Source organism: Lepidochelys kempii, chromosome 2 (genome assembly GCF_965140265.1).
Source record: "Lepidochelys kempii isolate rLepKem1 chromosome 2, rLepKem1.hap2, whole genome shotgun sequence".
Lineage (NCBI taxonomy): Eukaryota > Metazoa > Chordata > Testudines > Cheloniidae > Lepidochelys > Lepidochelys kempii.
The window spans coordinates 221,596,598-221,614,700 of NC_133257.1; the positions used below are offsets into that span (position 1 = coordinate 221,596,598).

At 42.1% G+C, this 18,103-nt stretch overlaps 1 protein-coding gene across 10 annotated transcripts in view; it reads right to left on the bottom strand.

Moving 5' to 3' along the window:
- DYNC1I1 (dynein cytoplasmic 1 intermediate chain 1) overlaps nucleotides 1-18,103 on the bottom strand; it is a 270,699-nt gene that overhangs the window by 9,587 nt on the left and 243,009 nt on the right. For 9 of the 10 annotated variants that reach the window (XM_073333889.1, XM_073333887.1, XM_073333886.1 and 6 more), the window contains one exon: nucleotides 16,358-16,483. In XM_073333889.1, coding sequence (XP_073189990.1) covers nucleotides 16,358-16,483 — 126 coding nt within the window. Of the gene's footprint in view, nucleotides 1-15,783; nucleotides 15,891-16,357; nucleotides 16,484-18,103 lie in introns of all 10 variants that reach the window. The other variant, XR_012157549.1, reaches the window with a different exon arrangement.

Here is an 18,103-nt window from a genome sequence, read left to right on the forward strand (position 1 = left end):
ACATTTCAGGATCTCAGTGCTTCACAAATATTAATTTATTTTCACCGTCTCCATGAGGTGATGTAATATCCTCATTTTACATACTGGGAATGAGAAACCTAAAATGGGAGGCAGATTATTCCACATCTCTACTGCAGGATTCTTCAACTTTCCTCTGAAGCAAATGGTGCTGGTCACTGTCTGAGACAGTATATTGGGCTGGAGGGACCTCAGTCTCAACTAGAATGGCAATTCCTATATTAAGATCAAAACTGGCCATGAACTTTGTTTCAGAGTAGCAGCCGTGTTAGTCTGTATCCACAAAAAGAACAGGAGTACTTGTGACACCTTAGAGACCAACAAATTTATTTGAGCACAAGCTTTCGTGAGCTACAGCTCACTTCATCGGATGCATGCTGTGGAAAATACAGTGGGGAGATTTTATATACACAGAGAACATGAAACAATGGGTGTTACCATATAGACTGTAACGAGAGTGATCAGGTAAGGTGAGCTATTACCAGCAGGAACTTTGTGTACCCAATTTGACATGTCCAGCACCTGCTTTTTCAGAGTACTTAGCACTATATAGCACTTTCTATGTTTAAAGCACAGCTCCCATTGACTTCAGCTACAGCTGTGAGCAAAGGCGGAGGAAGGTTTATTGGGGCCCTAGGCACAAAGAACATTTGGCCCCTCCACAGCCTGAGGGCCTAGGGGTGCTGGAATCACAAGGGCCATGCCCACCCACTTTGTTACATGGGTATAGAGGCCTCTGGCAGGCACAGACCGGCAGGGGCTGCACTTCACAGCGGGCTGATCAGCTCCCCTGCTGTGAAGTGCAGCCCCTGCTAGTGGTGCCAGCCTCTTCCTAGTGAGGGGCTGAGGTGGGCCCTTTCCCCTGCTCCTCCTCTTCCCCGCAAGGCCCTGTCCCCTCACCAGGCCAGAGGCCAGAGCCGGGCAGTGGTAAGAGCCACCCAGGGAACCCCGGCCACTGTGGGGTGCCCCATACCCTCCATCTGCCCCCCCACTTCTACACAGGTTCTGGCGCTCCTCATGGGGACCCCCAAATAGGCTGTGGGCCTATGCATTAATCCACCACTGGCTTTTAGCACTCAGGACTTCTGCAAATCAGACACCAGGGTCTCAAGTCAGGCACCCTGAAAACAAGGGACACACGATTAGTGACCACCTGTGAAAAGTTTGGTTTAAATGACTTGCCTAGCTTCAGACAGGAATGATGCCACAGAAGCAAGGCTGGAACCCAGTTCTCTACCATAGTATTCAAACGCCTTAACCATGAGCCCTTCTTGGGCAGCTTCTTGCCTCATTCACTGCATACCTGCCAACTTCTGAAACAAATGAGGCAGGGGTCCCACAGAAAATAGCCTGCATCACTACACAGCCCTGATTCATCCTCAGTCCACGTCCCACAGGAGTCCTGGGAAGAAACAGTATGGGATCATGTAATCAAATTTCAAGGGATTTTCTTTCAAAGGTGTGTTTTTCCACAAAAGCAGCAAAAGACCCAGCCCTGATGACAGGCCAACAATTTGCTAAATTGTCCCCTGCTGAATTAGTGTCCCTTACTGCATGGCTGTTCTAAAGCAGGGAGACACTCGAGCTTTTCAACAAAACAGCTGTTAATTTTGCCCATGTTAAAAAAACAAAACAAAACAAAAAAACCTTATGTTCTTTTCCCTAATCTCAAGCTTGGCGGAACTGAATTTCCAAAAAAGTTTAGCCTGAAGCAGATGCCAAGCACAGAAAGTTTCAGCCTGAAAAATTGGTAAAGTTATAAGCAAAGAGAAGAGTCGGGCAACGCTAGCTACAGCCAGCACCACCAGCAGCACCTAAAATAGCAGCTTTGGTTCAAAGTCTGCCATATACACTTACAAAGACCTTACATCCAGGGTCTCAAACAAATTCACTTCCAAGCTGTGGTTTAAAACAGAATCTCTTCTGTTATTTTTAAGTGACATGATGAACACACTGATATCCTGCATTACTGTTGTGCTATGGAGAAAAGGGTTGAACAGCCACAAGGAGATAGGCTGATAGGTAGGAATGTTCTCTTGGGTCTTTTTTTTTTTTTTTTTTAAATCTCAGGAGTTTCTTATAATCTCCTGATTTTTGAATTAAAGACAACATGGACATGAACAATCTCAATGAGGTCAGTGGGCCTAGTCACGTGGGTAAAGGAGCAGGTGAATTATGCCTGCAGGAACGGGCTCCCAGCATGTGCATTGCTTGGTTTAATTTTACAGGGGAAGGGTGTGCAAATTGCGGTCAGCATTCAACAGAAGGCAATCCCCCTTACTGAGCCCACCAAGCATATGTGTAAAGGGGGCTCTGACATGCAAAAGATGGAGAATAAGGCTTGCACGTTGACCCAAGTGAAACTGTGGGGCTTTCACCACCCATTTCATGGCTATTTTCTCCTACCTGCACTTGCTTCCACTGAAACCTATGAAGTCTTCAGTGGGAGTGGGAGAATGCTCAGTGTTTACTAGGACGCTCCCCTCTAAACAGACACACACAAAGAATCTAATATGAGGCTACTTTAATTAAATGTAATGGCCAGTCACTAAGTATGTGTGTAAGAGGGACAACATCACAGCTCTGCCAGGCTCCACAGAAGCTACCCATGTTGCCTCCACAGTAGGGCTGTCCTGGGGAGCAAGGGTTTCCAAGTTATATATTATTAATAGATTCTACAGCACTATAAACATATTGGGTGCTTCACAACCCGAGTGAAACACTCTCCCCCACCCACAACGTCATCTGTCTCCTTTAAGATTCCCAGCTCCAGTTCAATTTCCATTTTTCAGTGTTGCCAACTGCTGCAATTTTAGTGCAAGACTCAGGATATTTAATGTTTTTTCTTAAAGTTCCATATCCTGGAGCCATGTGACTCTCAGCATTCACTTAAAGCTCATTAGAATCTCAGCATTCATCTAAAAAAGGATGTTTCTAATCCTCAAGGTTGCGGAGAAAAGCTTGAAAAATGTGAATCCAAAGGGCTCAAAACCAGAAACCAAATAAACCCCAACACCTATTATTTTTTAAAATCTCATAATTTTGGGGGAGAGAAGGCCAACGTGATTTTTGAATGCTTGGAGTCAGCCATTCTGGAGATTCAACTCAATGGGCCATTGGGGATATAACTATCCCCCTCTGTGTCAAAAAGGGCAGCAGCAACGGAAAGAGGATTTGACTCTGGGGTTTTACCAGAGGAGAGCAGCTTGAAATTCAGACCAGGGCCACCTAGAAAAATAAATGAATTACGCATCTACTGGTTGGCCTGACCCCATCCCATTCCGGGCCAGCGCTATCCTTCCATGCTATCCAGCCTCCAGGCACATTAATTGTGAGCGTAATTAACCACTGAAACAACTTACACAAAGGTTCTGGGGGATTCTCCATCACTGGCAATTTTGAAACCAAGAATGGATGTTTTTCTAACTGCTCCATCTTAAACAGGAATTATTTTGGAGAAGTTCTATGGCCTTCGTTATGCAAGTGGTCAGACTAGATGGTCACAGCGGTCCCTTATAGCCTACGAATATATGGCTCAGTCTAGGGTTCCTAGTTGAACAGGGATTGTGGAGACTTTTTCCACTACTACTCAGCTTTCAGTGGACTCTCACCTGGCAGGGGCCTGCAAGTGAGTTCTACTAACACAAACAAACCCTGCCTACTAGGTGTACAGTACTTTTGGTTTGCATAAGAACTGCTGCCATTACCTAGATTTCATTTCTTTGAAAGCATCAATGTGAAGTCGCTGATTTTTGTTTTAAAGTCACACTGCTGTCCTTCAAAGTACACTGTATAGACACCAAGCACACACCAATACAATACAACCTGTGATGCTGGCAGTCCAAGTGCCAGCTCATGCCAAGGCCTTGGGCCTTACTGAACATTGACAAATGCATAACTGGAAACCAGTTTGGCTCACCTGTGCGTTAGTACGGTTGAAATAAATGTTAGCGTTATAAGAATGTATTTAGTGGTGAGATTTTATAGGATGCTTGTAGGATGCTGCATGTATTAATCTTACTTATAATACCTGTATCACACGTTATAAGGTAATGTTTGAATGTTTGCTCTGTAACTATAAAAAGGTTTGTCAAGTTTGCAATTTCCTCACAGTCAGGGAGAAGTATTACCAAGTGCTAGTTCACCATAAGAGGTGTTATCTCCTCCCCAACAGAAGGTCTATCAACATCAGACAAGCCATTCTGGACAAAAGACTCTGTTGATTGCTCCCCCCCATACACCCACACCCTGAAGAGGTTTCAGAGTAGTAGCCGTGTTAGTCTGTATTCGCAAAAAGAAAAGGAGGACTTGTGACACCTTAGAGACTAACAAATTTATTTGAGCATAAGCTTTCCTGAGCTAGAGCTCACTTCACGAAAGCTTATGCTCAAATAAATTTGTTAGTCTCTAAGGTGCCACAAGTACCCTGAAGAGGGTATGTGCACAAGCCCGTGTCCCATCTCAGCTTGAATTTTGGGAGAAGGGCATAAAAATTCCTGTTAAGGAGAAATTGGTATCTTTATGCTGTTTGGACAAAGGTTCCTAAACATAAACAAGAGAAACCCAAGCTGCTTGGCTTGGGTTGGCCCTAAAAGACATAAAAGCTTGCTTATTAGAGAAGCTTCTATTACCTTTAGAATTCAAGATAGTGCTTCATTTGTGTGTGTATGTTTACCTGCTTTAACCTTATAAACAACTCTCATTTCTTTTTCCTAATTACTAAACCTTTAGTGAGTTTGTTACAGGATTGGCTACAAGTGTTGTCTTTGCTTTGAGATCTGAGTACAACTGACCTGGGGTAAGTGACTCGTCTTTTGGTACTGGGAGTAACCTTGTTGTTGTTAGTTTTGGGGTAAGGAACCATCTATCATAAAGTCCAGCTTGCCTGGGTGGCAAGATAGACCGGAATCCCAAGGGGACTGTCTGTGACTTCATGGTAAGACTGCTATAGTGCTTTAGGAGTTCACACTTGTTACTGGGTTGATGAAATCTAACTATAGAACACACAAACAGTTTGGAGTTTTTGCCCTGCTTCTTGACAGTCTTCCCTGAGGTTGGCATTCACGATTGTGAGCCACTCCAGACAGTGTGACACAACTTATCAGACAGAAAAATTAAACTTCAGATGTGCAGCCGTAGCTGCTGGGTAGTATACGTTGAGGGTCCAAGTGTCTCTGCATCCTCAGCTGTGGTTTTTAGGCTAAGTGGCTCTTTTTCTAAATCATGAATTCAATAGCTTTGTACTATTAAATGCAACAATTTTGCAAACCATAACTAATTAATTAACACCATAATTAAGGACTCCCTCAGAACCCAAATTGCTGTTGAATGTGGCAGGTTGAAACCACAGAAGATTAATTATACAAACTAGCTCTTTTATGAGAAGGTTTATCTCCATGAAGCATTTATCCCCACAATGAGAGTGCATGAACGCACTTCACACATACTAACATATTTAAGTGAATTCAGCATGAAGTATTTTCCCTTGATACTCTGCATTACATACGAGCTATGCACATTTACCAGTCTTCTCATAAGCATTGGTGGGTTTTCCCAGTGGAACAACACTATATTAGGTTAAAACCTAACGTTTAAAATAGGGCTTCTGCCTATACATTCACAACGGTTTTTACAATGGGGAGGGGCAGAATCTTCCTGTGAATTTTTTATTATTCATGTACACTAATTTATTATTTTAAGGTGCAAGTTTTCACTGTCAGCATTCAGCTGCTCTGCTATATTTAATTCAACCCACCCAGGATCAGTGCTGAGGGACTGGGCGAGGCTGCCATTCTACCTCCTCTACTCAGGAAAGCCTGGTAGTGAATTATTTTTTCCACAGAGCCTCCCCACAGGATTTCAGGGCAGCCACAGGTGGGGAGCCACTACTGGTGCCTGAGCTAGTGCAAATACACAGAGCCTCCAGAGAAAGGGACGTGTCAGGTTTGCAGCCAGCCCCGCTGCCTTTTCTGCAAGGGGGCAAATCTTCTCCCCTACCCCTCATCCCTGGGCTGGGTAATGTGGGAGGGTATCTGTGACCTTGCTCTTCCTCCTGCAGGTTTTACCATGGGGGACAGGATGACCCCCTAGTCTATTTTCTCCTCTCCCACAGCATCTGAGCACCTACTAGCAGTGGAATAAGCTACATTATTAACATCTGTTATATGTAGTTTGTTTGCTCTCCCTCTCCACAGGGGAGGATCTGGGCCTTTGTGGGGAAAATAGGAAACATGAGGCTGTTTTAAATGTGACACAACAACAAAAACACTTGGAGTTGAACCTTTTTTGCTTCTTTACCATATAGCAAAAGGACTAGGAGACGTTTTCTTGTTTCATATTAGAAATCCAAGTCTTGTCTCCTCTAGCAAACTCTCTGGAGACCTAGTGAAATGTTACATCTGGAGAACTAGTGACAAGTTACATCATAAGAGACTGAGAGCTAAGCAATTAAGAGTCAAAGGGCTTTTAAATCATACAGTTTAAAACCTGAATTTTTGGTTGTTTTTGTTAATGCCTCTAACTCGAATACCTAGCTAACATTTGAGAGAAAGGATATCTTTCTTAGAGATTCCAACTCCCTTCCTGCCAGTTAGGCATAAAGCTCACCTGAAACATTTCCCGAGACTCCCGAGGAGTCCTCCAGCAAAACCAGGGAAGGTAAGAATTAACATTCCTCATATTTATATGGTAAATAAGCAGAATATATTGTTAGAAACCTCCATGCATACAGATTTCAAGTCTTTTTAAAGAAACAAAAACTGATATACAAGGGTGCTGGATCAATTTGTACAGTGGGGGTGCTGAGACTCATTTAGCCAATCTGTAAACCCTCTATACAACAGAAAACACTTTGAGCCATGGGGCGCGGGAGCACCCCTAGTTCTAGCACCTATGCTGATATAAACACAATTCTGGGTTTTAAAAAAGCCTTTGGCAGATCACCTTGAAAACAATGGCAGATGTTTGAAGCTGCTCAAAGGTTTAGAACACTAGGAGGAGTCTGCAATGGATGTGGGTCAGCAAGGCAGAGTGCAGGTGAAGCAGTAAAAAGGACAAATCTGGAAAAGGAAGGGAAACACAGTCTAGTAGACGGGGCACTGGACTGGTACTGAGGGTATCTAGGTTCAGTTCCCAGTCCAGCTATACATGTATTGTGTGTCTTTGAGCCAGTCACTTAAGCTACCCCATGCCTCAGTTTCCCATGTGTAAAATGAGCATAATATTTCCCTAGCTCAGAGGGGTGTCATGAGAACATAATCCATTAATGAGTGTGAGGCTCTCAGAAACTATGCAGATGAAGGAGAGAGAGAGAGATTGAAGGTACAAGATAAATCACATTTTTTTACCATTTTAGATATGGACATTACTCCCATACATACCCGCACATAAGTATATTTGTGAATGGATATGAATAAGCCAGATTTGAAACTGGAAAACAGATTTAAACGTTAAGTTTTAACTTAATATAGTGTTATTTCTCCACTGGGGAAACACACCAATGCATCCAAAGTAACCTAAGGTAATGAATATTGTAATGAGAAACACAAGTATTTAGGGTGATAATGACTGGACTCTGCGCTACTTAGATCAGCTCACCCCCTATGGAGGCTACCAAAGCTTAAAGATTTTATCACTCTAGTAATCAGCAATGGGTAATGGCTTTCATAAAACACAGTAATTAAATTGACTGATTTCAAAACAGTGCATTTTTTTCATTAGGGAGTTCTTATTTAAGCTACTTCAAAAATACCTTTGTGAACACTGGATACATCAGTCACTGGTGCAACTATTTCTATTTAAATTATAAATAAGTAGGCATGAGATGACAAAGCTTTCTCTCACTTTTTCATATAAAGCAAAATGATCATTGCCTAAATGTAAACCATATGAAAACCATGCATTTGTTGTATCCTGTCTTTTCTTCCTCTATGAGCCCCCTCCCACCCCCTTCTTTTTTAGCCTCCAATTACATTACAACACTGGGGGGAAATTAAAATGGTTCTTCAAAACTTTTCGCAGCAACCAGTCTGGGTTATAGCTTGGTTAAAACATTGTTTTGAAAATAATAGGAGACTAAAGTCCTGATCCACTGGAATCAAATGTCCTCATCTGGATACCATAGATGTCAATGGCAAAATTCCCCTTGACTTCACTGGGAGCAGGATCAAACCCTTGGTTACTTCCACTTCACAATCATTTATACCCGGATTCTGCTGTTCATTACAATGATTACATTCTGACACTAGCTTTGTACCCAACCCTTCCTAGTGAAACTTTGTCTGAGTCACTTTATGTTACTGCTTGGCAGTACTTTATGTTACATATCCAGAATATGCACTTGAGCCATTCTGCTGTCAGACTTCTAAAAGTTACTTTTAATTCTAGTGTTTCATCTTGGATGTTTATAATAAAACGTTTACAAATTGTGGAATCCAGTGTCAGTACTGCAGCAAAAATGTCTTTCTTAAACCACTGTAAATCACGTCAGAGCCCTATCATGTCTCCTCAGGAAGGATCTACCACAGGAGAAAACTCTCCTGGAAAACCCCACAAGATGAAACATACAGTTTGTGATCTATCATCCCCTGGGGGTAGAGAGGCTTTTAGTTGCAGAGACGAGACCCTCGTTGTGACCCTCTGACCCCATGGATGACCCAAGATCCATGGTGAAATCTGTGAAACTCAGGGTACATACGTGGAATGCTAGTCCCTCTCTATGGTCCCCTCATCCAGTGCTCCCTGCTCTGAACCTCGCAATCCATAGAGCAGATATTTGGGGCTGATTCTGCTGCCATTGACGTCAAAGGAAATTTTATCCCTGACTTCAGTGGGAGCAGAACGGGGCATAGCCACAGGTGGGCTTGGGTAGGTCACGGCCCGCTATATCAGGCCCAGATATCAGCCTGTGTGAATGAAGAAGCTGGTTGTGGATCAGGAACTCCTGGCTCAATAGCAGGTGGCTCTTGGACTGTCTGCGGAATGCTGGGGCCAGCAAAGTGTGGAGAGCAGCAGCCCATCCAGCCCCATTGCTGCCTCCACCCAGGGCTGCAACTTCTCCCAGCCCAGACAACTTCAGCGAGAGCCGGGCCCCATGCAGGTGCCAACCAACCCCCCTGCCCACTCCAGCTTAACCCATGCCTGCCTGTGGGGCTAAGTGGCCTGCTCCTCTCTCCACTGGCCAGCTCTGCCCCCAGGCTCCCTGCACTCAAGTCCCTGGTCTAACCTAGCTATCCCCCGACAATCCTGTTCCCGGCATTCAAATGCGATATAATATGCAATAATATAGAATATATCATTTCACATGACTGGCTGTGACATCAGACCTTTGCTCATTGCCTGTCCATCATAAGTTGGGGCCCATCCAAATTTCCACTCCTAGCTATGCTACTGCTTACAACACCACCAGTTTGCCGGCATGATTCAGAGAGCAGCTACTTCCCCACCCGCTGGCCATGCCTCTCAAAATCATCCCCGAGGCCTGAGCACAATGTATTTACACAGACGGTCACCACCATCTTGGGGAGAAGGAGGAATGATTCCTCTTCAGGTTTTGATCCCTCCTTCCAGCTAGATTTTACCAATAGCTGCTCTTACTTTCTCTCTCCATGCTACAGTGTTGAAGAGATGATATACACCTAAGACTTTCCAACCCTTTCCTGAACTTTTTTTTTTTTTTTTGGTAATTTTTTCCAAGCTTTTCAGCCTGCACATAAAGTAGTCAACGGAGTTATCTTTTTCTCTGGGATTCATTAACATCACAGCTATCAGGGACTGAACTGGACTGATCTGTGGTGGCTGGGTGAGTGGGTACTTTTTTTCCCTTTCAGGTAGCTGCCTTCTTGAATCCCAGAATCTAAGATTTGCTTCATTTTTAAAATAATAAAAACTCTAGCACTTATAGTGGCAAAGATACATTTCAGAATGTGAACCACATATAAACCAATGCCACAATGTATACCTGAGTCTGCAGAAAGCCTGAAACAACAGCGCTGAAAGAGATGTGGATTGCTCCTTTTAACTGTTAATTATTTCACTACTGGTCAAAGCATGCAAGAAAGGAGCAAGATTATCTTTTAATGAAGATCTGCACAGTTTACTGTGAATGCTTTCTCTTTTCGGTGTCTCCAGGGGGTGGAACTTGGTTTGTGGGTGGAGTCTGGGGAATATCATGTCTTACTTTTCTCCATTTGGATCCTGATTGCTACTGACCCTAACACTAACCTGTCTGATAACCCTGCCAAACAGATGCAACCACTGTTATTTCCATTAGTTAATCAGTCTAACGAAACAAGTCATATGTGATAATAGGCCCCTCTAAATTACAACTTCAAACACTCTTTTAGATCATAATTTCTCTCCTTGTGTCAAAAACGCTTTTTCTTTTTTTCCAAATTCTATGTTTTACTACCATCAACTAACAGATTATTGATCTGAAATTTCTATCTATTTCCCCCACCGCTATCAAATTCTTCCCCTGAAAGGATTAATGGAAAAAAGAAATAATGGAAGGTGGAAGAGAAGCTGCTGCTTTCACAACTGGAGCTACAAACAACATTCTAACTCAATTCAGATAAGCAGCAAACATTGTTGATAGAGAATATTTAGGACAGCAGCATCTGTGTAACATCATTGAAGCATGCACAGTTAGGTCTATCAATCAATCATCGGGGCATGTGAATAAATCTACAGTCAATGGTCCATGTTCTAAAATCAGCTATTACCATGTAGAGCCCTGGCTACTGAGTAAAGAAGCTGTAAGACAACAGAAGCCAAATTGACTCACGGTACATTTTACATACAGTCTTTTCAAAAAATATCTCTCAATTATAAGTCCTGTGAAAGTGAACTTATTCCGATCTAGCAGGAATGAACACTCATTAACGACTGGTTATATTCTCTGATTGAATTAAGTATGTTTAAGATCCTGTCACACTGAAAGAATCCGATTCCCCCAACCCTCAATTTTTTAAGCCATCAGCTACTGATCTACAAGTTGTTCTCAGAAACCACCACACGTACACATATATATGGATTATTTAAGTCTATTCTCCCCTGGAAGCATGCACATGACTCCCATTAATGCTAATGGGCGTAAAACACAAGCATGGAAGAGAAAATAGACCCCTCACTGTGAAAATAAATGTGTTCAGTTATTTTCAGACACGATGTCAAAATCAAACAACTAAAAATACGTGCTGTAAAACACAACATTATCTGGTTTAGCTGAAAATATCCCCATTATTTTTAATTCCGTGGTCATGGGTTCTGTCTCATTACCCATGTTTCTGCACTTGTGATGTCATAAAGATCATCGATTGATAACCTGTCAAAACAGAAGGGCCTTATCCTAAAGTCCTTACTTGGGCAAAACATCCATGATCTCAAAGGGAATTCTGACTGAGCAAGGAATGCAAGTTTGGGCCCTAGATCTGAGGTTTGCAGATAGGCCATATGAGGCTCTCTAAACACCATATATTTTAATTAGAAATCACAGATGCAAATTCTATTGCTCTCTAGAAGACAGAATAAAAACAGTGATGGAACTAACAAGATAAGAACCTCATCGCTTTAATTTGATATCAAAATAGGTTTCCTGCTCTGTTCCAAGCTTGTCATGTCAGTTTTGTGCCCCAGTTCATTTGTACAGGAAAAGTGGATTTTATTATTTTACGAAATATGATTTTAAACATGATTGTGCTTTTGGATGATGTTCAACTCAACATATCTTCTTTTTTCAGTTCATAGATTCCAAGGCCAGAAGAGACACTGTGATCATCTAGTCTGGCCTCCTGTATAACACAGGCTACAGAACTTTCCCACAATAATTCCTTGAGCAGATCTTTTAGAAAAACATCCAATCTTGATTTTAAAATTTTCAGTGATAGCGAATCCACCAGGACCCTTGGTAAACTGTTCCAATGGTTAATCACTCTCATTGTTAAAAATTTAAATCTTATTTCCAGCCTGAATTGGCCCAACTTCAGCTTCCAGCCATTGAATCGTGTTATGCCTTTCTATGCTATACTGAAGAGCCCATCTATTAAATATTTCTACCCCATTTAGATACTTATAGATTAATCAATTCACCCTTTAACCTTCTTTTTGTTAAGACAAATAGATTGAGTTCCTTCAGTCTATCACTAATAAGGCAGGTTTTCTAATCCTTTAATCATTCTCGTGGCTCTCCTCTGAACCTTCTCCAATTTATTAATATCCTTCTTGAACTGTGGGTACAAGAAACCACCATTTAGCAACAATATGGCCAATCCAATGTAGTATCTGGAATGTAACAAGAAGAATAGGGTAGGTTTTAAAGACTGGGCAAATACGAAAAATATGGTATCTGACTATTTTGTAGGATATGAGCATATGTAGGATCTCTGCAAAGCAGCCTGCTGCCTTCTGAGCGATGTAATCCTAGAGACTCTTTCCACTTCAGAGCACAGTGTACCCTGGCACTAATGAATGCTGATTATGACTCACTATAGTTAGGGGTGAATTTTAAAGGGCCCACGGCCTCAAAAAATCCAGATTTCTCTGCTAACAACTCTGTTTCAAAAATCAGCCACTGAAAAAGAAGAGAGGAGCCATGCGGCAACCACTTGGACTGAGACAGTTTAAAAAGATGAGCGGGGAGGGCAAATCCCAATAGATCAAGGCACAAGGGGGGAGGCCACTGTTGTCCATGATATGCTGAAGAAAAGAGGAAAGCTGCCGAGGAGCACTCCTGCAATGGAGACAATGCTCCTGATTAAGGGCCTGTTCCCATTCAAAGCAATAGCAAAACTCCCATTGACTATACTGGTGCAGGACTGTTCCCGAAGAGAGACACTAAGCCCTGCTCTACGCTGTGGGGGGATCGAACTAAGTTATACAGCTTCAGCTACATGAATAACGTAGCTGAAGTCGACGTACTTAGATTGACTTACCATGGTGTCTTCACCACAGTGAATCAACTGCTGCTGCTCCCCCGTCGACTCCACCTGCGCCTCTCGCAGAGCTGGAGTACGGGAGATGACGGGAGAGCACTCGGGGGTCAATTTATCGTGTCTAGACTACACACCATAAGTCGATCCCCACTGGATCGATCGCTGCCCGCCAATTCGGCGGGTAGTGTAGACATACCCTCAGATGCTCAGTGAGGAATAAATATCTACACAGCTTAGACGATCTATCCGGGCAGTGTGAGGGCAAGATGAGTTTAGATTAGAATTAGATAGTCCAATAAGTATAGAATTAGTGGGTTGTGGTAAGATTGTCAGCTTGCTTTCTAAACATCTTGTCCTTACATTGGAATTTAGTGACTCCTCCTCCCAGTTGAGGGTGTCACCAGGGGCATTTTTTTCAGACTTGAGGTTATAGGCACTCCCATGCTCTGTGTGGCAGGATGAGGAGAGATGAAGGGAAGGGAAAGGAAAGGAGGGACAGGACTGGAACGGCAAGGCAGTGAGCTCCCAGCCTCAATACGCTTTTCCCTACTGTATCGTCTTTTGTCAGCAGGCTTCATTTTACTTCTGGATAAGGCAATCTGCTAGGAAGTCAGTGTCCACAGTTTGCACCACTGACAAGGCTGCAAACATATTTTCCTACACCAGACCCTTATTAAGAGCTTGATCCAATGATGTCATTGACTTCAACAGGAGTTAGATCAGGCACTAAGTGTACCTACATCTGAATTACTTTTAAGAGGACTCTTTATGAACTGACATGGGGGTGTAATAAATTAAGCTGCTGTTATTCACTATCTTCAACTTCTGTTCTCAGGGCCACCAGTATGAAATCCTATTAGTGATTTAAACTGGCACTCTGATCGCTGCGTATGTCTGCATCTGACTTAGGCTAGCTCTAGTAACTCTTAGGGCATGTCTACACTTGCAGATGTAGAGTGCTTTCAGTTAAACCAGCCTTCGTAGAGCGCAGTAGGGAAAGCGCTGCAGTGTGTCCACACTGACAGCTACAAGCGCACTGGCATGGCCACATTAGCACTCTTGAAACGGCCACAGAGAGCAGTGCATTGTGGTAGCTATCCCAGCATGCAAGTGGCTGCAATGTGCTTTTCAAATGGGGGGGGGAATAGAGCGTGACAGGGAGTGTGTTGCGTGTATGTGGGGGGAGAGAGAGTGGGTTTTGGAGAATCTGAGAGCATATCAGCATGCTGTCTTGTAAGTTCAGACAGCAGCAGACTCTCCCCTCCCCGCCAACCTCACTCTCTCTCACACACAGAATTCCACAGCAATGGTTGCTTTGTCTTGAGGCAGATAAGCAGCTGGCTGTCAGAAATGGAGCTTTCAAAGGGCATTTCCGTATTCCTAGAGCGAGTTCAAAACAATAAGAAGAGTGGCCACTTGACTTAAGGGGATTATGGGACATTTCCGGAGGCTGATCAGAGCACAGTAATGCAGCACCTCGTTCATACTGACACCCGGGCATTTCAGCCAAGGCACAACAAGCGTTTATCTTCTCGCCAAGTGGAGTACCAGGAGCGCTCTAGCCATGGAGTCAGAGCACTCTACGTGCCTTGCCAGTGTGGACGGGTAGTGAGCTAGGGCGCCTGGGGCTGCTTTAATGCACTCTAACTCGCAAGTGTAGCTAAGCCCTTAGTAATGACAGGAGTTGCCCTGCTAGGGTATCGGTAACCCTTTGAACCCCTTTTTAAAAACAGAAATGGGAATCAATGAGGCAGCAATTGGGGGGGGGAGAAAGGGGGAGGAATCCTCATTGTTCCTCCATTTCCCCATATGTAAAACGAGGAAAACGATACTGAATGAAACAATGAATTCACACTGCTGTTGCTCTCTTGAGTAATGTTGATCACTAATTTGGCTCCTGAACCACTGAGGTCTGAGTATCGCTGGTCTTCATTATACAACACTGATCTGGACTCTCAGACCTGAATACTGATTACTCTCTTTTTACAAGTAATATAAGTACGCCTTTATTTTTCATGAGGAGTGTATCCCTGAGATTAATTTTGCAGGTAGTATTTTTCTGATTATGCAGAAAAAAAGAAAAACAATATAAATATTACTCCCTCTGGATAAAGTACATTTTCTCATGATTAATCTTGCAGAGAGAAACAACCTTATGAATGGTTTGGTGTATGATAAGTCAAAGAGACATTTCTATAGCCTGTCTAGACAATAGACAAGACCGGACTATACTGTCATTGCAAATATTGCAATAGTCTGTCATATCACTTAGAAAGGGGGAAAAAAACCCATCACTTCAGAGAAATAATACAAAAATAATAAATAAATAAAATGGTCTCCCCTGCCAGCACTGTAGTGGACATTTGAGTGTAATAACTTTAGACAATTTAGAAATTATATAGCAAGAAGTTTCAGCAGCCATTTGTGAGGAAAGGCACCTCCTGCACAAGCATATGCAATCCAAAAATATGAGTCATGCTCAAGCAACTTTGCTCTGGGCCATAAAATCACTTTATGCAAGTTACAGATAATACTCAATGCATTCTGTAATGTTTCCCTACTGTGTAGAGATGGATACCCCAGTATCCTATCACAGATAATGATGAAAACAAATTCTCTACATAAAGGCTGATTGCTCAGAGATTCACCCTTGACTATTCCAAAGAATCGTAATGCAGCTGAACATTTCATACTGCATTCATCAACAAAGAGACAGGCTCCATCCATGCACAACATACTTCAGCTTACTTTTTGTATGTAGTAGAGGAAATTGAAAACAGCCTTAAAAGACGGAATATGTATCCTGCTATTTCACACCACACAAGCATCTGCTAACCTCCAAACCACCACCTCTCCATTTTCTGTTGTTGGAGCCACTGTAAATATTCAGGCAATGGTATCAGGGATACTGAGTGGTGCTTTATATGTCATGATGAGAAAAATCTGTATTGGTAGATAAAGTGGAGTCAGTCATGAAATATGAGTTACTGAAATGCAAAAGGTGAATCCTAGAGGGGAGTGTTTGGAATATTTTATATTATATTATAATATCTATCTTTTGTACCTTTTATATTGTAATGTTTTATATTCTTCTATCCCTAGTAAATGTAGCCAAAAACCAAACACTTATTGACAATAAAACTATAAATAGTGAGAATAAATCACAAGACATTTGAAAAAGATTTCTTCTTCAGATCTGGAATTAAACAGCTAAACTTAGCTGTATTTAAAGGTACATTTCAAAGTTGTGTAGCACTCCAAATCAATGACACCATTAAAAACCATCTGGATCACCAAAGGGAAGTGTCCTTCTCATGCACATAAATGTATGATGTTTTCTAACATTCAGTGGTATGACAAATATTGGAAATATTAATTAATTAATTAATTAATTTTAAAAGAACAAGTACCTCTCCAACATCATAGATCCAGATGCGGCCTTCTGAATCTCCAACTGCTACCTCTTTACCAGCCTGGGCCCAACGGACACGATTGAGGGCAGAAGCTCCTTCAATTGTCACGCTGGCTGTTGGAACCTATTGCATCAATAATAATGATGTTAATGAAATCATGCTGTGAGTGAATCAAATATGTCAGTTTAGAATGTTATTGTTTCAGTGGATGAATCACAAGTCCCTTAGAATTACATGAGGTAACATACATCCCTTGTGTAGGGGGAGAAAAAAAAAAGATTAATTGTTTCTTCAGTCACATGCTCTACTGAGGTATGGGAGGTGGGAAGAATGAGACAGACTGTTTGGGAAGGGTACGGGAGACTTTTTCACAGTAAATGGTACAAATATTTTTTCCTGGCTGGAGACATGCAAAACCACAGCAGCTTGTTTTTCAGTATGCACTGACTTCTGATCAAGAAGTGAGTTAAGAATCAGCTGAGTGTCAGGAATTCATAAGCTTAAAGATAGTATTAAAATGGGGTTTGAAAATTCACAGAATGGTAGCAGCGTTTATGAAAACCATATTTTACTGACCTACGTCAATGTTTTGGTTTTGCATTTCAGTAGCAAGGTAGGACAGAAACAGAAGAAAATCAGTTCAAAACAAGATGTTTGTAGTTTCCATACTATTCTTTCCTTTTTTTTTTAATTCTTCCTCAATGGTAGGCCCTTATGTGCTTCATGCATAAGACTCTCCATTTTCAGTTGTTACCGATTTTTACAAAAAAAAATCCCAGGTTTCACAAAAGCTATTATTCTGTTTTTACTGATTTTCACCCAATTTTAGACCACTGATTATGTTACAAAAACCCAATACATTTCATTAGGTAGATGCATTTATGTTAATAAGTCTAAGTGTAAATGCAAGACTGTCTGTTAAAGTAAGGCAATGTGGTGGAAGATACACACATGTGCACATGTACGTACTGTTAATGTACAGTTCATGAAATAAACCACAGCGTTAAATGGCATGAGGTATCAGTGAGAGTTGGAAGCCGAGCCTTTGCAGACTGCCTGGGAGACTCCAGCTACAGTCAATAACTGTGCACAGTCACCCGTGCAGCAGAACAATTACTGTAAAGCTGTGCTATTTACCTAGCACCTCAAGATCTGGAAACTCACTCTGTCCCTTTGTTACAGACTCTGACTAAAGGCTGCAAAACCAACTAATACTTCAGAACAAGTGGGTTGGCATGCTAAACCCTCATCCCTGTAAACTACTGCACTATAGTGCCCTTGAGCCTCCCAAGAGAAGTTAGAATAGATCTGCTTACACAGTAATTCAGAAATAATGTTGGATAGCAATCAGAAAGCAGATTACCGCATCTTCTTCCCTGCCCCCACCCCCACTCTGTAAAGACGGTATTGAGATGCAAATAAGCCACTGAGCTTCTCTCTTCATTGTTTCAGGCCCAAGGTCCTATCAGTGCTATATGACCAATGAAAGATGGCATCTCTTGTAATTCCTCATCTCAGGTGTATTATTTGGTGTGTTGGAATCAGAGGTTTCAATGTGAGTTATTAGGCCAATTACCTGGCATAAAAGTAGCAATAAAAACTATCATGTGATAATATGCTTCATCCTCCTCATCATTGAAGTCTCTGCAATTCTTTTAACTCCTAAGGCTATGTTAATTTTATATAATGTATAGGAAAAAATCCTCAAACAGACAAAATTGAACACTAAAGCAGTTACTTAAT